This window comes from Mytilus galloprovincialis, chromosome 2, assembly GCF_965363235.1.
Source record: "Mytilus galloprovincialis chromosome 2, xbMytGall1.hap1.1, whole genome shotgun sequence".
Lineage (NCBI taxonomy): Eukaryota > Metazoa > Mollusca > Bivalvia > Mytilida > Mytilidae > Mytilus > Mytilus galloprovincialis.
This window is the reverse complement of record NC_134839.1, coordinates 46,592,874-46,614,811: the sequence shown is the minus strand read 5'-3', so window position 1 is coordinate 46,614,811 and position 21,938 is coordinate 46,592,874. Positions and strand designations below refer to the sequence as shown.

Sequence of the window (21,938 nt, the reverse complement as noted above, 5' to 3'; positions counted from 1 at the left end):
AATAGAACCAAATCCAAAATGTAAGTTAACTGATTTGACGGCTTCAAAATAAAAGTTAACTTGCATTTATCCAGTCATGATTATTTCTGTATAATTTCAAAGACATTTGTTAGATAAGGATGTTTTAACTAAAAATCAAGTATAAAATTATTCTTCCATGATTAGTAGCTCATTCGAATCCATTGTGACCTAAATGTACATGTGTTTTTTAATTACAACAATAATATATTTAAGCATAACAATTACTGTAAATTGATCCAAATGTTAAAGCCATGTAACCGCACATGTTTAGTATCAAGCATTTGAAGAAATTTAAGAATGGGAAAAAATATTCGATTTTTTTTAGATATAAGTGAAAGTTTTTTGCTTCTTTTTATTTAAAAATATAACGCGAATGTGAAAAACCTTAATCTTCCTTTACATGAAAACAATTAGAAAATTAAAAGCAAGCTAAAAATAAATTGCCATTCAGAAAGGACGAAACGTAAACATTAGTTGGTTTACAGTATTGTAGAGCAACTATTTGTAATTACCTATTTTTGTTTCACACAACAACCCAGTAGAATTAGCTGGACACAGACAAGAGTAGTTTGTAAAATGAGAGAGACATGAAGACCCAGTATTGCAATCATTTGAAGCACAAAAATCTGGTGGAATTTGACAATTAATTCCTGTGTAGCCACCATTACATTGGCACGCGTAACCACTTTTCTTGTTTATACACACGTTGCCATTACCACAGGGACTACTTTCACATTCATCTATTGCTACAATTTACAAAAACTCAATATTATGTATATTAACTTTAAAAAACAAAAGAGTAAATTCTAATTTTAAAATACGTATAAAGACAGATTTATGCAAAGGTTAGTTCATTTACGTATTATACGGTCATTTTGTTTATTTCTCATGTTTTGTTTGAGCTGTCATTAAATGGCTGCAAAAGAAAATCTGGAAAAGAATACATGCATTTACGTATAATTCCTTTATATACATATATTTTTGTGCTTGAGCAGATCTCAATCGGATTGATCTTATCCTTTCAAATAGTCTTAAAAGAGGGACGAAAGATACCAAAGGGACAATCAAACTCATAAATCGAAAATAAGCTGACAACGCCATGGCTAAATAAAGGCAACAGTAGTATACCGCTGTTCAAAACTCATAAATCCATGGACAAAAAACAAAATCGGGGTAACAAACCAAAACCGAGGGAAAAATGAAAAAGACAAACAGACAAACAATAGTACATATGACACAACATAGAAAACTAAAGAATAAGCAACACGAACCCCACCAAAAACTAGGGGTGATCTCAGGTGCTCCGGAAGGGTATGCAGATCCTGCTCCACATGTGGCACCCGTCGTGTTGCTTATGTGATAACAAATCCGGTGAATAGTCTAATTCGGTAGGTCATATTCATGAAAGGGAAGGGGATTGTAGTTACGACGTAAGAAACATATCCGATATCATTTGTGATACGTTTATTCCATAATGGTCAACCAACTCGTGATGGCGTCCGTAATATTCACGAAGGGACATAGACACACATTTACATCGTTTTGACTTTTGTATTCAAAGAAACATTAGATAAAAGATGTAATTAAACTAATATTGTATAATACCATCACATCCTGAGGGTGATAATTCAGTTCCGGTCATTTCTGAGGTAAATACATCATTCATGGAATAAACAGAATTTGATACTGATGCTACACATGAATCTTTGAGTGCACTTATTTCATTTTCTGGTAGTACCCTTGCTACTAGGAATAGACCACTTATTGCACACCCTGAAAAAAATATATTAAGACTTAAATGAAAAATTTATAAATTTAGGACTTTGACGAGGTAATTGACCTTTTCAGATTATAGTGATCAAGGACACAGTTCAAAACAGGTAAATATATAACGTATTTAGTTAGAGAAAGTGTTTAAATATTACATATGTAAATAGTAAAAGTTTAGAAATGATATTGACTCGATTTCATGACTCTCTGAAAAACAATGACGTTGCCCAACTTTTGACGAGGTGAATGCATCATTGTACAGTATAATAACAATTGTTTCAGTGATTCAACATATTTAACTAAAATGAATAATATATTGAATAATCACATTTGTTTTCCATGATGGTAAAGTACCGTAATGAAAACTTGTTTTGTAAGCCAAATAAATATATGTTGGTTGTCACATTGCTTTATCAAACAAGGTTTATACATTGTCTTTCTCCCTCAATTATTTATAATATTGTGTTATAGAGTAAACAATACAACACATAGAAAACACATACTATTTCAATTTGATTTCTACAATCAAGCGAATGTTCATTTCTAAATTTGATTTAAAATTGACACAAGTAGTATTAAAAGTGTATTCTCAAAACACATATTGATTGGTTTTTTCAAAGTAAGACTAGATTGTCTTAAAACTTTCGATTTTTATAAATACTAAGGTTTTTCTACCTCAGGAATAGATTACTTAAGCTAACTTTTAGGAATTTTTGTTCCTCATGCTCTTCAACTTTATACTTTATTTGGCCTTTTAACATTTTCTGATTCGAGCGTCACTGATGAGTCTTTTGTAACGATTTCAATATTGGTATCTATGATGAGTTTATTAACAACCACTGGGTCCATGACACTGCTAGTGGAGTTTTAATTCCAAGACGAAACGCGCGTCTTGGCGTAAATGCAAAATTTAATCCTGGTATCTATTACGAGTTTATTTATTGTCAGTTCTTTTATTTTATTCATTTATGTATGTTAAATGTGTCATGCTGTAGCAACATAGGTTTTTATGTATTCTTATTGCTTTGAAAACTTGCAATATGACATGATCACTTGAACTTAGGCAACTATACTTACGTGTCCCGTATATCTATTTGTAACCTGTTTTCATAAATATTAATTAAGACTGCCTACTCAAAATGAGGGGATGGTAAAAAATGATGATACAAACAAATTATGAATACACAAATGATAGAGAAAATGGTCGTTCAGTGATATTTATTAATAACTGTATATATTTTTGAAGGGAGCAACACGAGACTAATTCATACATACATTGTATGAATATTGCAGCATATATTTTAACATTCGCTGCCTGATAAAATATTCTGATCATAAAACAAGTAAACAGACGATCATATGGATTGTTAAATCATTCGTATATACCTCATGTTTCGTATAAAGTATCTGGTCTATTTTAATGTTACCAATATACACAATAATTTTAAAAGCAGTATATTCTCAAACTTGTTCATATCAAATGTATAAATATAAAGTTAGCTCTGCCTATATAATTGAATGAATGAAGAGAAGATATTTATTAAATGAAGTCAAATCTTAAATGGAAACCTTTGCCTCATACTTTCCTGACATACAACGAAAAAAGTACTCACCAGGCTCAGTTGACATTATTTCAAGAAAACTTCCAATAGGGATAGCGGCATCTTGAGGTGTTACAGCATCTAACACTGAAGAATTCAATTTAGCACCATTCCCATACATCTTAACTTCCTTTAAGTGTTTGTCCCAAGTTAAAGTTATATGTGACCATTTTCTTAAATTTACCTCATTAGATGCATCATGGTGAAAAGAGTGTCTAGAAATATTAAGAAAATATTAATATTTGTTTTATAACCGTTGTTGTAGGTGTTGTGCATCATTATAATCACCATCAATAACATGATTTAATATTTAAGGACCTTCTCCTAATTATTTTACAGCATAATGCATATTATATGGGTGCAGTTTTGAAGAATAGAGTAAAAAACTTTGCGCTGATCAGTGTGTAGGGTGGAACAAATCATAAAAACATATAGAATTTATTTTACATTTTGTCTTAATATTTCATTCACAAAGTACTTACTCAGCTACAGTAAAGACCATTTCCTCTCCAACTGAAAACTTAAAATTCGCCATCAAAAGCAGAAGTGTCGTATTGGTTGCATTTGGACATTTCATGAATAGTCCAATACTAAAGCTGTCTAAACTACTAAGTAATGATCCAAGCTTTACTGAAGCTTTATTACTCTTGAAAGTTAAATCTACTCCTATAATGAAACGTTGTAAAAAAATTAAAAGAAACAACAATAGAAATGAAACAAACAATTAAACAAATTTCTACACAAGGACCGATTGTAACCGACATCGATACAAAAAGTTCATCTGATCTCAAATTTATAGACTGTATCATATGTAATGTGAATTCTTTTATAGAGTTTGAATTCACATGACGGGCGGCGCATTCGTAGCAAAAAACGTTTACCTGGATTAAGTTTTGTTTGACTTTAAGTGGTTATATCAGGTTTATTCACGTGGTTAGTTTCTTCGAAATTTATTTAAAAGTCATGAACATTGGTAAACATCTGTTTCTTTTCATTTAGACATTTACATATAGGATATAAATCATTGATGGTCTCGTGAAAGCAGGTTTGCAACGAGCTAGAGAATTATTGGGCTCGATCCGCTACTGTTTTAAACAAGAGACTGTAACATTTATATAAGCTGCCTTTTGCTCTGCACTATTTAGTTATAAGAGCAAATATTTGTAGGCTCAAAGTCAGACTATAGTATCCTGTGAGATATATCCGAATAGACAGGTCTTCGTGTGTACTTTTACTTTTAGGTCTGGTACGTTTGATTTCTGGTTACGATTAATCTAACAGCTGTTTCTATTTAAACATAAGATTTTAAGAATTTGTCGTTAGTAGCTGTATCAAATATTTGTTTTTCGTTTATCATTTTGTTCCAAAATTACGCCGATAGTGTTCTCGTTTGAATTGTTTTACATTTGTCATTTTGGGGCTCTTTTATAGCTACCTATTCAGGATGGTCTTTGCTCATTGTTAAATGCCGCACGATGACCTTTAGTTGTTAATTTATGTTGCTTTTTGTCTCTTAAGAGGAGGTATCGCATTGGCAAGCATACCACAATCACAATTGCGATAACTTAGTTCTAATATGATTTAAAAAAAAGAGTATTTATTCGATTACATTAATAGTCAATTAATATATTAGCATAGGAATAACAGTTTAGGCAGCAAAACTTTACATCATGTCACATTTTTCTAATTCTAATACATTATGATGATATAGGATATAACACATCATTTACAAATACCTTGACAATCCTCTTTACTTTTAGATCCTGTTGAATTAGTAAATTCTAATGAATCACACAACAAACATGATGTAGATTCATACATAGACTGGTATTGTCCAAGAGCGCAAGGTGAACATGGTTCAACACCTGTGCTAGAATAAGTTCCAGGAGGACACATATCTGAAATATATCAAAATGGACAAAGCTGCATAAATTCTTAGTAAAATTAAATGTTTTCCCATGTAAGCATTTGTGCATCAGTTCCATTGTATGAAATGTACTTCTTTATTCCTTCTTCCAAAAGCAAAAATAGTTTTCGGAAAAGATTCAGTGTTATATCTACAAAAATTATATTTAGTTGCATACTAAAGTAATGATAATTCATTCTATCTTTACTCTTTATTTGTAATTTTCATGTTTTACTCTTTTTAATCAGTATCACTTAGCCATGTTGTATTTATGTTTGTCTGGTTTTCTTCTTTTTAATTTACTGCTTGCATTTTGCTATTATGAAATATGTTTGATTAAAAAAAAAAATACACAATATGTTACATGGGGAATTGTTACATCTATATTAAGGTGTAATATGAGAGTTAATCACTTACCTTTACAATCCTTTTCACTTTTTGTCCCATTATCTGCTGTAGATTTTCCAGTGGGGCATTTTGTACAGTTTATTTGGTATTCTTTCTCTTGGAAATAACCTTTGTTACAATCAAGACAGTTCCCGTCGTTTAAATATTTTCCAGGTGCACAACCGACTGAAAGCATTATTAAAGGTGTATTAGGGTTGTAACTTGTACTTTAATGACCTTCAAGACAACAATGTTTTTTTCCAAGATGACGATACTTCTGCAATATCATATTTATACGAAAAACCACTAAACTGACAGCCTGGAGATTATAAGCTAAGACCAGATAATACACAATTGAAAACCAGTAATACATACTCGTGTTATTACATAAAAAGGTTTATCGGTTTTCACAATAAAAGAAAATAAATGGGTCTTCGCAGTGTTCCATTGATAAACAAATAACAACTGTCATATTCCTGACTTAATTCCGGCATGTTCCAAAGAAATTGCCATATTATTAACGTCATGAAATGTAATAAGCGACATGAAATGTGATAAACGACATGTGATAAACGAAACGCATGAAATAACAGTATTTTTCTAAGATCACACATCTATTAGAACATAACTCCAATAATCAACTGGGGGTTAGAAATATGTCAATTTTTAAATCTCACAGTAATCACTCTGCTTATACCAGAGTCACTCATACTTTTGACAGCAGTGAAAATTTCGCTTTCAACACTTCGCTTAATCAAATTTGCAGAACTTACATTGTACCTATGTTAAGAAATTGTAATAAATTTAAAAAGAAACAGAGGAAAATCAATATGTCACCCGACATTGTCGATCGGGTGACATAATAATAGGGGAAAAGAAACAGAGGAAAAGCAATATGTCACCCGACATTGTCGATCGGGTGACATAATTAACATCAAATAGAACTTTAGGTAGACCAATATACAATTAACATCAAATTTAACTTTAGGTAGACCAATATACAGTTAACATCAAATTGAGCTATAGGTAGACCAATATACAATTAACATCAAATAGATCAATTTTGGGCAAACAATCGACATTTTATTTGTGTATATATGTTGATTGAGTCATCAGATTGAAATTGCTTAACTCACCACATCTAGCATCAGCTTCATAAACTGGTTCTTGACCAATTTCACATGGAAATTCTATCCAACCAAATGTCATACTTCCAGTAGTAGTTCCATTAACGTCAACTGCTCCATTTGACACTTCAAGTTTAATCAAGTCTCCCAAGGCTTGCAGCGTGTCATCATTTCCCCATAGGTTTTTAGTTGTCTCCCATTGTGATGAAACTTTAAAATCAACTACAACTTCTTTATCTGTTGATCTTGTGAAAATGCTCCGTCGGCGTCGACCGTTGAACGGACCGCATGTAACAGTCACTCCTTCGACTGTGCAGTAATCTGGACAAATATTATCCCATCCATCAGTGCCCTCAAGACTTTTCATCACGTCTACAAAATTGTTCTTTATACTTTCTTGAACATCTGAACAATCCCCTGAGTAGTAATAAAATAATTCACCTGGCAATATTGCATTCGCTGGATGAACTCTGTCTGTGATAAAAAGATTTCATAAAACGATTTATTTCGTATATCAAATGCATATTTGCATCATAAAATTTTTAAATTATTTCATATAAAGGTGCTACATTTCTTTTTTCATTGGGGTTTCGTGGCCATAAATGGGCAGATTGAATGCAGGATTAAATAATATCTTGATTCAAAGCTATTTCAAACATACACCTGGCACAAGATTCGTTCCATTCTAAGCTTTCGGTTGTCGATGTAATATCTTTCCACGTTGACTACATATTGGGTTGTCACACAGTACATGATGTATAGGAGCAATTAGATGGTATACCTTTTAAACATTTTTTTAAATAAGAGATTTTGTCAGTCGTAAAGGATGATAATGTTTATTACCATGCCGCCAAATCAAATGTTCATATATATATATTATTGAATATCATAAAAGCATTAAATCAATTTGCCATTATCATTCAAAGAAATTCTCCAAATATGTATACATACCTGTACAATTCGGAGGAATTCCTTGCAGCCAGATTTGCTCATCATTACACACATAGTGTATAGATGTTCCCTTAGCTACCTGGTATTTATCTGAACATGACATTGTACATATTTGATTACCCAGAGCCGTTGAACATGCCAAAGCACCTCCAGCAGGTGGTGGTAAATCAGGACATGCTGAAAAAAAATTAATAGGTCTTTCTTTTTTCAATTTCTAAATTGCCCTTTCTACTCGTCTAATGTTTTCTTTATCCTATGCATTCGAATGTTTTGCCCTGCATTGCCTATATTTTTCAATATATTTTAAAGCATTCATGAAAAAACTCTTCAGGCAAAATATTTTTTCTGATATTATTTTTTTCTTGTTTTATTAGTACGGTGACCGAGTAAGGAAAAGTCGCTTATTTAAGGAGTTTAATTGTCATTCGGACTATACGGCTATAAATCACAGTATTGGTAGTTCAAAGGTTAAACTTAACATTTTGACTTGTCGTCAAAAAATCGTACGGTGCAATTTTCGTAAAATGGGCTTTGAAGTACGTTAATTAACTTGAACGAAAAATCGACTAAGAAAAGTTTTGAGGTCAACATTGTAAAATAACATCCGTGATATGATTTCTGTTATTATATAAATTGTTGTTACACCTTATTCATATTATTTTAACGATTTCAAAGAAAGTTTAGCAAAATTAATTCGTTATTAAAGAGTTTTTGTAAAAGTTTAACACTACGAATACTTTGCATTTAATAGAGTACGTTCCTATTTAATTTCATGATTTTTTTTAACGCAAAATGTAAAATAATTAACATTTATATGTTATTCCATACATTTGTACCTTTATTAATCAATAATATCAAATTCATTTGTCTCAGAAGCACCATTTCAGCAATTCAAGCCAGACAAAATTCATAACGCTCATATGACGGAGCTATTCGAAGCTCATATACAGCCTCTTATAGATACATATACGCTATTGGGATGTGATGTATTACTTACATTTACATACTGGGATATGTTCCCTGAAGCAGTAGACATTTAGCAGTCAAATGTTAGAGCGGAACGAGAGGGAAATTGGTCTCTTCCTTGAGATCGTCATCTCAAATGTAAAATTATATTTTTGTAACCAACCGTACTCCTCGAAGGTGGATGCCATTTTACATACTCGATATGCTTCAATTTTCTGTGAACATTTGATCACCTTATATAGATGACTACTTTGCTTTTTAGACAGATTCCTGGACATTTTAAAAGTACAATGACATGGCAACAGAAAAGACCGTTATAAAAGCCTCAAGGGGATTAGGTGGCACTGTAGGCATAACAATTCAAAAGTCTGCGCTTGTTAGATGGGCCTTTACTAGACATTTCATAGAATCCATTAGTCATGTAATACCGAAAAGGGATGGAAATGCTGAAAATTATGCAAATTTACAGTAAGAAACAAAGCCAACAGCAATGAACAGAGATGAAGAACATGTTATTGCCATTGTGAACCATCTAAATGATCCATGACTGATCCCTTTGGTGTGGAATCCCACTCTCAATGTCTTCTCAATATCTCTTCTTAAATGCATGCTCAAGACATATTCGAGGTTCTTTGCTTACAGTTGTCGAGGAAGGCTTGAAAATGTCTAAACATTTTATCATTAGTGCTCTTTCTTAAGGTCACAAGGAGTTTTTATAGTCCAATATCAAAGTCAAACACAAACCTGAAAAATAAATCGGGGGAAATACTTTCAGGTCGCATAAATCCATGACTTGTAATTAGACGTGCACTTATTTCGGCAAAATGCAGAGATGATGTTATCATAGAACATGTGTTGTCGCACCCATTCCATTATCCCCTTTTCAAAATGACGGCACCATGAGAAAATCATGCAAGTCGGATTTTGTGAAGCAATTCGAATCTTAAGTCTCTTGTGCACTTTCCCTACCTTCCTTTATATCATCGCTTACAACTTACATAAGAGATGGTATGGCATTGGTTCAATTTATTAATGCTAAGAAAGGTAAAACATGTGGCGACCTTGCAGCTTTCTATTAAAAAAATATGTCCCAATGAATTTCTATGGCGCACATAGTAGCACATGTTTTTGACCGCTACGCGTGAACAACTCTATAAAGTCTGCCGAAAGGGAACGCCGCACAGAGACAACAGCTTCCATCAAAGTGTATCAGATTATAGAGCGGAGAAGTATTCCTGACTGGGAAACCTTGACAAATCCGATAAGATACCACCTGATGTGAGCTTTACATAGTCAGAACGTTTGAAACTTAGTTATTTATACCAACACTGTTTATGGCTGTCGTAACTTGTTCAGCATTTAAGAGAAGGCCTATACCCAATGCCTTAAACTTTGACACGGAGTTAAGGGAAATGTGAAAGAGTGGAAGAACAATCATACAGACCTCTTATACAATTGTAATTGTTTTGTGTGTTCGCTACTATAAAAATAGGACACATACAAGCGAGTTGTGGTTGCAGATGTGGAACATTAGCAGTGTAAATGATGGGCGGAGATTTTCACCCATTCAATAACTATGTGTCTGTCTTTCCCCAACAATTTGTAAACTATTGCCTGCTGCACATGTACTTACCGGATGCGACCCAATTTCGTCTCTGTTTGGAGTAGGTATACAAACTGTATACAAGACTTCGAAGGAAACGCACGACTATTTCAGTTGTGTTTAGAGTTTCGGTAATATTGACAATGATAAAGCCCTTGTTTTGGCATGAAAGATAATTTCAAAGGTTTATGATCAGAGCTATCTCTTTAAAACCACTCCGTCATAATAATTATTCAAGTTTACCACAAGTAAGATGTAAGTTTAGTCAGGTTACCTCCCTGCGAGACGGCACTGAAACAGTATGTTTTACGTACTTCTTTTCAAACTAAAAATTTGAAACGCATTACACATTGCTAAACCCCTATCCGGTCACCTTTAGAATACGGTTGGCGAGAGTAAAATGATTCATTACACCCCGTGTATTTTAAAAGGCATATTTCAGCAGAGCAGAGTTCTTGCAGGATCTTGTGTCTTCATTGAAGGAAAATCTGCATGTGAAAGAGTCATGTGTTTGTTCACTACAAAACCTTACATGTCCGGGGCTTTGGTCCTGTAAAGAGTCAGAATTATGTAGAAATTTCAAATCATGTTCCTTGACAATTAACCAGAAGATATAATTCTGTTGTGTGGATCTCTTTGATTGGAATGTTGAATTGTAACTATTTTCAAATAATTGAGTGCTTTTTAGTTTTAATGAATTTCATGAATGATCTTATGCAAAATATGCCTTCATATCAGAAGGATGCAGGTAAAAATAATATTCATCATTTATTGATGAGGTTGGATGTTAGCCGGCAAGGTAACTACAGTTATCTTAACAGAATATGTGTTGATCTTGTGTAATAGAACAAATATTTGAAAAACGCCAATTTCCAGAATAAATCGATTTCTTTTCAATTTTTTTTTTAACATTTTCGAGATGATTCATTGAAAATTGATATAAGAAAATGTATGTATCTAGAATTTAACCTAAATTGTTGTATATTTCTTCAAATTTTGAAAGTATAGAAGAAGAAAAAATAAAAACAGAATTTGATCTTTGACCTCATTTTATGCAAAACTGTTACCACATTTCTTTTTGACGACATCGATATTTCAATAGTACTCATTTTTCCGAATCCAATGATATATAATATAGCCATATAGTATGTTTGACGATTAAATCTAAAAAATATTGGGTCTGGTCACCGTACTATATGGACTTTCTCCTTATTGAAATCAGATTTTTGTTCGATATTTTTGCTAATATTTTATTTACACACTTCATACAATTACACATTTATTCCTTTTCGTAGTTAAGTTATGAAAATGTAAATGGCATTTTTTTGCGCCAAAATTTGTCAATTTCAAGTGTCTCAATGGGATAAAACACCCTTATCTGTCATGACTTCTGATAAATTGAAAAAAATATCGAATTCTGTTTTACAGTAGATTTAATACGATTTAAGTACGATTTTTGAACATGAAACTTATTATTTTTTATTTAATTTATAAAAGTAATGAAAAGTGCATAATCATTATAAATAGTCACCCTCCATCAATATTTTTGTGACTGGACAAAAATGTGTTCTGAATTCTATATCGTCCTTAATATTTGCAATCACCACAAACATAAAACATCGAGCTTCAAATTTCATTTAAGAAATATTCAACCTTTTTGCACAATCCATTTTTTTTCAAATCGTTTGTATAATTTCATGTTTTTAAACCTTTTCATGCCAAGGCGACCAATATGTAATTGCAATGTTTAATAATTCTACTTTGAAACAACACTTATAAAACAAAGGATTAATTTATACGTTTTAGTCTTTCATTAAATTCTGCCATTGAATTATATTCAAACTTTGATGTATAAACTTATATTTGTACAATTTTCAAATTTTTGAAAGCTTATTTTCCTAAGCATTACTGTTTTAAATTTCGACTCGTTCAATTCCCTTTTATGACGTGTTGGTATCTGATTGGAGTTTCATTAAGTATTGTGTCCGATGTTTTGAAAGCAAAGACAATCCAAATATTGGACTATTTTTCAGAATATAATCTATTTCATCTAAATGCACAATTATGGCGAGAAAATGTCCCATCAAATGAATTATTATGTCAAGAGCTGGAGCAACACGAAAACGAGAAAAAAATTACAGAATTTCAAACTGAATGTAAAGTGAACTTTTTTTTTGGTGCGTTGGAACCTTTAACTAATAATTTCCTATATTAACAACAGAAAATTCACACAAAAAAGAAGCATGTTGCAAATCGTTTTAAAACCGAAACATTTTACGAGCTTGTTTTACCTTCATAGATTAGCAGTTCATCGGCAACAAATTAGAACCGCGTCTCTTGATTAAGAGCTTAAGTGATTACGAATAACACTTTATTAGATTTGTGCTTCCGAACCGTTTTTCTTGATTTATCTTATCGAAAAACTGATGATCAGTACGTATATTGCGATGCTTTACATTTAAGTTTGTTTCCCCTGTATATAGGAGGATATGTTGACCAGGAATGATAATTTATTTTGTATATATTTGTACGTACTATAGAAGACATAAAACACATAATAACACTTACTTAATTTTTCACAGTAAGATTCGTTGCCATTTTGCCAATCCCAAAATGCTTTGTTTTCAAAATTTTGATGTTTTCGACATGTAACATTCATGCCGCCTCGTAGCTCGTAGCTTAAAAAACAGGCAAATTCACATATTGATCCTAGTGAATAACCATTTAAGCACTGAACAAGTAAAAACTGATCTTCAACAACAAGCGGATCACAAGAAAGCTCTGTAAAAATAAATAATAATTATATAATGCATTTAGGCAATTGTTATCGTTTATATTAATGGTATAATGGGGAAAAACAGAAACTAACCTGTTTACCTGCTGGTTAAAAATCAATGAAATTAAAAAATATTATTCGGATTTTGATATGTTGACATATTATTCAGGAAAAAACCATAAAAACACCTCCGTATGGAACTTCTGAACCAGTTCGTTTTTATGACTAAAAAGAGGGGAATATATTCGTCGTACCTTCAACTATGACTGTAAATTTACACAATCCACCATTATTGTTATTGTCTGTTGCGGTGTAAGTTATGTCATGGTAACCTATTTCAAAGTTTGATCTTGGAGCTTTTCCAAGTACTTGGGATACAGTTATTCCACTGCTACCTCCGCAATCGTCTGCATTTTCCGAATTATCAAATGCTTCTGGTATTGGCCAATCAACAATTGCAAAACCATTTTCATCAGAAAATGCATGAACTGACTCTGGACACAACGTAAACTCGGGAGGCTGAACATCTGTCGCCAAAAAAACAATATATGAATTTATTATCTGTTACGACATTAAAGAAAATTATTGGATGATTCAACAATTAAGCGTTAATCTTACAAAGACGACCAATGTTCATATGAACAATGAACAATTTTAAACATAAAATTGGCAATGGAAATTGGAAAAATGTCAAAGAGACAACAACCCGACTAAAGAGCAGATAACAGCCGAAGGCCACCAATTCAATGGGTCTGTTTGTTTTATTTCAATAACAATTATACATTTCTTTTTTCATTATTAATGTTTTGGTGGACCTCAGTGCATACACATGATATAAGACATAAGTGAATAAAAATTTATCACATTGTAATAATTGTTATTATACGAATAAGAAATATTTAATATTTATTAGTATTAAGTGTGGTGTATCGTTCTCCTGTTTTCATAGGATATGTTTCTATTTATACGTATATTGACGGTCAATATTAAAAATCTGTGACGTCACACATAAAAATCATGGTGGATGACACACAGATTGCGAAAACAAATTTGCAAGTAGACTGAAATGAGTTCTTATTTGTTCTTAACAGAAAAAATTGTTATGTTTAGTTTACAATAAAACAAGTTAAAATTGTTTATTTATATTTTCAATATCATGTTAAAGATCTTGCAATTTATTTTTTAAAATATACGGAAGAACATTGAATTCCATTTGTCGAATACATTATTTACATATGTTATACACGAATTAAGGACAGTCGATACGTTATACTAATATATGGACCCATTAGATTATTTTGACACTCGGATTTTGTCCTAGGTCAATATAATCTCAACAGGTCCATATATCACATATCAACCTCGTCAAAAGCCCATAATTGATAATTATATGATACATCTTTGAATACTTTGGAGTTCATGAAATTGATAATCATAGTCTATATAAATTGAATAAATTCCATAAATCACCCTTCTGTCGAAAACAGATACGTGATTGTCTTTTCTAAGATAATAATATTTTAAACGATTCCCAGACGTCTTTTAAAAAATTAAAGGAAAGCTTGCACAGATATTAACAGTCTCAGTTAGAACTAACCATTTCTTCAAAAGCATGAAATTTTAAACCTAGTATGGTTTTAAAACCATCTTTCCATTTAATGGAAAGGGGAAATCCTTTGTAAAATTTATTTCATCTAATTCATGTTGCTTCGATTTTAGAAAAAAACCATTTAATCATGAACACTAAAAAAATAGAATCACCGGAATATTTGGCAGAGTCTTCTTTTGAGGAGTAAAGTTTTTCATAATAATTTCTCTCTTCCTTTGGAATTTTTTCTTGTAACATAATTTAAAAGTCGTTTACAACTAATTTGGGTTTTTTATGATTTAAAGACACAAACAATTTTGACAATCTATATAAATATGAATTGAATAAACTTAATTTTATGATCTTAAGCCACAGCTAGACAAAAGCCAAAGCATGTGTTAAATAAAGAAGTAACAAAACAGATTATATAAAATATCAATAGGCAATATTCTTAATGGGTTACATATAACATTTCTCCTTTATGTATATGAGTTCAAAACATTATAAATATAAGTTCAAAGAAATTTCGGAAATGGTGTGTTTGGTACGGTCTACAGTATTTACAAGCTACATCAACTACATTTTCGCTTTATATTGGTGTGCTCATTAAACAGTGAACTAGTGTGTCAGTTTTTGGTTCTAATTAGTATTCAATTAAATTGCATCATGATCAAAACTTTTTTTACAATCCTTGTTTAGATGATTTTTTTGTTTGATTCTTGAGGGTGGTAAAAGAATTTTCAGTAAGCCTACAAATAAAAAGAACCCGTCACACTAGAGAATCTGAATCTTTCTATTTGAATGAATTTGCGTGAAAGGTATAAGCTTGTAAGAAAAGATATGCTAATACTAAACTGAACTATATCAATCTCAGTTAAACGCTATTTTACAAAAAAAAAAAAAACAACCAAAAACGGCAAATCTATATCATCAATGGACAGTGGCACATATTTTACTTACCCAGACATGGTTGTATAATGTCAACACCTATCCATTCATCACCATTACATCTGAAATTCTTTGTCATATCTGTGGAATATCCGTCAGCGCATGTTGGGTAACATACAGAATCGAAATTGTTTCCATCAGAACATAGCAACTGTCCATTACAATACGCAGGTGGATCGCTGCACTTCTTCTCTGAAATAAAGGTGTTAAATTCTCTTGAAACATTCTCTTAGAATATCGCAAAATCTAAAGGGAATCTAAATTGAAAATTTTTTGCTTCTTTTGCTTTTGACCTTTTTGTTTGATATTCACAATTCACTAGTTTTATTCATGAAGTGTCATTTAAAATTTTGTTCGCTTACCTCAACTTTTCATTTCATAATTTTATTACATATAGTTTGAAAAGCCATTTATTGAACCTTATAGACTCCTTGTTATGTTGCCATAGTTATTGATAGAGAAAGATGTCAATGGTCTATGTATAAAAAGTAGAGAGAGAACCATTTACCGCCAAAATTTCGATGACTCAAATCTCAAAATCTCATTTTCTTTTTTCCGTTTTTTTTTATAATTCCTCGTCAACAATATGATCATAAAATGATAAGCCCAAAATGATCTTTGTTTCCTCATAATCTGACACTTCCCAAAGTTAATTCATTCAATTCGAACGAATTATCGTAAATTATTAAAAAACTATAGCATCCCTTTCTTTGGTTTTACGTTTTTGTTATTTGTTTTATTTTTTTACATACTTACTTTCGCACACAAAATTATTTAAAGGTTGCCATTCTCCAATCGATCCACTTTTTTCACATATTTTTGTTGTTGGACTAGACATTGCAAGCTGGTACCCCGTATTACAGACAAATTCACAGGTGTTTCCATACAAAGCAGGTGTATGACATATCGCTCTTCCATGCTCTGCATACAAACTACCGCCGAAATAACAATATATAACTGAAATGAGTAAGTTAACCATATTAGTGTGACTATTTATATATGACTTAAATTTTATGAATTACTTATTCCTTATGAAATCAATAACCTTGAGAAAGGGGTATATACTAATCACTCTTTCAAACTTTATGTTTACTGGATTTAAGGATAACTTTAACATCAATATTTCACAATGAATATACTCGCCATTTTTCAACGTGAAATGTAGTTAGCAGTTTGTAAAAAGACATGTCACCCAACACTATATTTGCGTATCGCGGCTGCTAACATAACGGAGAAACTGCAAAAACTCTTTCAAAACACTTTGGTTATACCGTTCGTGGGGTTTCAAGTATCATAACACAGGGTTATTTGGTAAGGTAAAGGTATAATAAATGCCTATACATGAAAGCATACAAATGTTGTGTTGTTCTAAATACACTCTTATCTTTTTGGTCCATTTAATTACTTGCGTATCTCATTTCATTGACCGCCATAAATATCTTAGAATTGTTCGATGGTTAAACGCCATTTTTCAAATTTCCATTTTAGATGAAATTACGGAAATTCTATTAACCAAATAACTATATAAAAACCTTTTGACACAAATTTGAATTATAATTTTGGAGTCCAACGTTTCAAGACCAGTCTACCAAAAATAGAGACTCTTCTTTCACTCAAGTAAGGAATAAGATATTTCTGTTCTACTGATGTGTATGTTTTAAGCTTTTGATTTTACCATTTCAATGGTTCTTTTTGTTTCTTATCCTTTAGCGCTTGCTAATTACAAAACTTTATCTTTATATTCATTAGACGGACAGTAAACCCTAATGCATTATAACAAACCTGATCTTGACATAAAAAGTAAAACTCACCTTTGACCTGAAATCTAATGGTACAAGTAGCAGTGTTTCCAATATCATCTATAGCTGTATAAAGAATCGTATGACTACCATCTCCAAACTTTGAATTTGGTGGTGCTCCATCCAAATCAGTTCTTTAAAGGATAATATAACTTATATTATATAACCAAAAAGTTATATGAAGTGTAATTTATTTTGCTCTCTTTATTTTCTTTTAATTTTTATAGTTTGGTCTAATGCATGATATATCATGTATTTATAATACAGTTTATATAAAAATCATGTTTCAGATCGTACTCCAGTCAAACGTGGTGAAATTAATAATTTGAGATATACATATAATTGGCATCATTTATTGTTTTGAATCACTGGCTTATTCTCAAAAGGCGGTTGTGCATTTAAGTTTGCACTTTTGCTCTTGGGATTCTGTCGTTGAACAACCTGCAATTTATAACTTTCATAATTGTTTTAAGCATAAACGATTAGCTGTGTTCTCATTTTGTTGACTTTGTTTATAGAGAGATTAAGCAATTAACGTTCTACATCTAGTTCGACAACTATAAAGTTTTAAATAGTTGTCTTGACTGTATAGCTTCCGCTGAAGTATATGAAAAAAAGTACATAACAAGTCATTTTTACATCAGAACCCTTATGGGCCCATTGGCTTAGCTCTTGGCCTGATAAGGGGTCAGAAATGAACAAATTCATGTTATAATCTATATTTATAAACCGGGGATTTCCCAGTCACACGTACACATATCCATACACGTCTGCTTGCTTAACCTCTATATGAGCTACGTGATCACTTGTATTTTAAAAAAAATATATAAGTAATTGTTTTCCCAATGTAGAATTGCAATATGTATTCAAACTTGTAGGTGTATTTTCTAGAGAACTCGGATCACTAATATGCTCTCAATAATATCATGTCACCAACAACAACTTACACTGAAATGCTAATTTGAATTTTGACATATTCAGTAAATATTTTACAAACCTATCCAGCTTTCCTTCGGGATCAGTTGCAATAGGCACGTCCCATGTCACAACCACAGTATCCATCCCTTTGTCCGGATAGAACGGACCATCTACAGATGGACATGTAATTGTAGGTGGTTTATTAACAACATACTCTGTAAGTTGATAAATAAAAGGTCTTATGATATAAACTAAATGGAAATGTTCAAAATTCGTTCAAAATATCACCAAATATAGTGGGTAGAAAATAATACATGTGTACATTGTAAATAACAAAAACAATGCAATGTTATCTTGTAATGATATGCATATATATTCTGCGCTAATCTATTTTTCAACTTGATAATTGACACAAATGAAAACTTGAAAATTCACACACATGTACTTGCACATGATATATATTATTTGTAAATATATGTTAAAGGCTATTTATATAAATGTTTAATAGCAATCGAAAACACAGATTCTCTAATCAGATCAGTAGTGGATCTTATATAGTACAGTTTTGTAATTCCTTTCACACATTTTTCTGATTTAACTTATTAACAATAAATAAACTCAATAATTTATCGTTTTGAAATCTAACAAAAAAAAATAGATGATTATTCTATGACGTTGACACTAAAAAAATGAACATGTTAAGATCAACTTCTAGTCAATAGACTGGCGTCTTTATAATTTGATTTTACATGCACAATAGTCAAAAGACCAATTAGATTTGATGATATCCCTTACGTATGCCTCCACCTCCACCTCCACCACAAAATGCAGCACACAGTATAGCCCCGCCAACAAATGCAGCAGCAGCAACCCAAAACCATCTTTTCGATATCACGTGTCCATTTGCTGTACCTGTGAAGATACGTAAATGATAACTTCTACATATAATTTCTTGAAAAAAAAACAGTCATTCTCGTAAATGCGTTATACTCAACAGAGTATTATCTAATACAATACTGTTGAAAAGATACACTGAAATGTTAAAATGTGTCCGACGGAGGGCGCCCCTTGCTGTAGTAAACGAAGGAGATGTGTTTTTCTATTAGATGAGCCCACAATTAGCGGAGTACAATATATCAGACAATATTGATGTTAAAAAAACTCATATATCATACACTTCACCAGCATGGTAAATACTAGCCTGTACTTTTGTGATGTAAGTAGATGAAATATCCCTGTTCACACACAAATGTTTCTACAGGATTATCAGATTGGATCCTACCATCACTTATGTAGGTACACAAAGCTCCAGATGGAACATTTTCATTAACTGAATCAATATCACATCCGACGAGCTGTCGATCTTCAATTTGTATTTTACATTCTTCATTAGCTTTTTTACTAATCTTATTTACCTATAAAGATATTGAATGAGTGTTATTTCAAGTAAAAAAACAATATGATCTTTTATGGATAAAACAAAGTATACTGTTAACTTTCAACATTGGTAAATATAATAGGTTTTAATTTTTTTCATATTTTTGCGTCAAGTCTATATATTTATCAACGAGCCAGGAAGGAAAACCATGCATAACTATACAATATTAGGTCAATTTCATTAAAACCTCAGCGTTTTTATATAGAGGGACGAGGTTTACCTAGACATTTTACAGTTTCGTACAGAAGAGATGGTGTTTTTCTGACATTGACTTCATATTGTTCAAGTACTGATGCAGCTAAAAAATGCTACAATTATATTTATGAAACTTTTGATAAGAGATAAATATCATTCTATCGTAAATAAAGCCCAGATTGTGAAGAAATGTGACGTGTCATGGAATCGACATTGTACGAAATACCACTTTCTTACTATATTTGGTAGATAAAAACAGCAGGAAGTGTTCTATTAATGAATCGTGAACACCGGTATACTACTGTTGTCTGTATTTCTAGTTGCAGTTTGGTAATAAAATCATCCATAAATTAGATATGAAATAATGTAAAATAAATACATCAGCATACATTGCAATGTTGTAATTCTGATACAAAAAAGGTATTCAGGAAATACATTCGTATATATTATATATAATCCCCTAAACATTTTTGATAGTGCTGTGTGTTTTTATATTAAACCATGAAAAAGCTTATTTCAAGCAGATCCGAAAACTAAGAAAACACTTTGTCTCCACACAAGACAACAGTAAACAAGATACAGAAGGAAAACTGTGATCTTCAGTTGATTTATGAAAGGATAACGATATCTCATTGTTTTAGTCAAGATTCACAAAGACAGCAATGACACATGATTTTAAATCACGACAGTGGTGACTAGTTATACTCATATCAGTCGAGATACTGAAAGGTAATATTGCGAGTTATTTGTAGTGTACATTATAGACCTGGTATATTGAATGAGATTTTTTCAACCACTGTGTTGATGCTACTGCTCAAATAACTGTCATATTCCTGAATTAGTAACGGCATATCCTAATGTAGGAAATGGCAAATTAAACTGGTTTATAGCTAGCTAAACCTTTCATTTGTATGAAACCATGTTTAACCCACCATTTTCTTTGGGAAATACATGTGCATTGTACCATGTCATGAATATATCATTTGATGTTCACTCGTGTCGAAAGTTAATACGTTTTAATATGTCAGTTTGTATGTACTCCCCGTTTATGTAATTTACCCTGGAGTTTGGTATTTTTATATGCCAGATCAATAATATCTTCATATTCATAAATACATGATTTTTTATTAAATTGTTAGAGAAACTAAAGATGTTCTACCACAGGGATAGATTATTTTAGGTGTATCGTATTTGGTAAAACATTTCGTAAATTTACGTAAAAAATACTTTCCAATTGATGACTCTTTTATAAATAAAAAGTGACTCACTCTGGTGTACAAAATTGTAGGCCTTGCAGCTTTATGAATGTTTTTTTCCAGATACTTAAAGACAACGGTAATATGGTATTTTTGATCAAGATAAACTTTTGGTTCATTGTTCATCATATTCCTTAGATTCCCTGTTTCAATCTTTTCAATTGTGTTACAATCTTTTCATGTGTAAATGCTTTATTCCGAAAACCCGTGACGTGCTCAAAATCATCACGTTATACTTTTATATGGCAAAAATACTTACAGCATTTTTTAAAAGATCTCCTTTTGTATACGGCAATATGACCAAGACAAATAAAGTAATTGAGTACAGCATTTTTTTGCAAAACTAAAGATCATGCCTACAAAAAAAAAGAGAAAACAATTAAAGTGTTGAAAATTTAGTAGTGTTCAGTATTTCTCTATTTATGCTTCCTCAACAAATTTACAACGCAATGTAATGTAATTTAATATGTTTTTTTCTGTTTACCTTTGTTCATCTTAGGTGATACCAGAATTAAACAATAAACAATTGAATTATATAAACAAAGAATAATCACTATGTTATTGATTTAAGCTATGATTTAAAGTATAGTACCGTTTTTGTTTATATTTTAACCTGTAATTGACCTTTCTACTATCATGGCTATATAGATAGAACGTATAATAAACGTGTTGTTAAAGTTTATAGACT

At 31.5% G+C, this 21,938-nt stretch overlaps 1 protein-coding gene across 1 annotated transcript in view; it reads right to left on the bottom strand.

Annotated features, from left to right (window-relative positions):
• LOC143063702 (uncharacterized) overlaps positions 1 to 21,619 on the bottom strand; it is a 32,121-nt gene extending 10,502 nt beyond the window's left edge. The window contains exons 1-17 of the mRNA XM_076236017.1: positions 21,510 to 21,619; positions 19,563 to 19,776; positions 19,157 to 19,273; positions 18,441 to 18,576; positions 17,456 to 17,577; positions 16,401 to 16,601; positions 15,657 to 15,836; positions 13,363 to 13,635; positions 12,901 to 13,113; positions 7,764 to 7,940; positions 6,822 to 7,286; positions 5,716 to 5,871; positions 5,129 to 5,290; positions 3,875 to 4,058; positions 3,405 to 3,607; positions 1,627 to 1,794; positions 534 to 767 (exon numbers count right to left, since the gene is read on the bottom strand). Of these exons, the coding sequence (XP_076092132.1) occupies positions 534 to 767; positions 1,627 to 1,794; positions 3,405 to 3,607; positions 3,875 to 4,058; positions 5,129 to 5,290; positions 5,716 to 5,871; positions 6,822 to 7,286; positions 7,764 to 7,940; positions 12,901 to 13,113; positions 13,363 to 13,635; positions 15,657 to 15,836; positions 16,401 to 16,601; positions 17,456 to 17,577; positions 18,441 to 18,576; positions 19,157 to 19,273; positions 19,563 to 19,776; positions 21,510 to 21,581 (3,277 nt within the window). The 5' untranslated portion in view covers positions 21,582 to 21,619. The remainder of the gene's footprint in view (positions 1 to 533; positions 768 to 1,626; positions 1,795 to 3,404; positions 3,608 to 3,874; positions 4,059 to 5,128; positions 5,291 to 5,715; positions 5,872 to 6,821; positions 7,287 to 7,763; positions 7,941 to 12,900; positions 13,114 to 13,362; positions 13,636 to 15,656; positions 15,837 to 16,400; positions 16,602 to 17,455; positions 17,578 to 18,440; positions 18,577 to 19,156; positions 19,274 to 19,562; positions 19,777 to 21,509) is intronic.
• Positions 21,620 to 21,938: the final 319 nt, after the last annotated feature.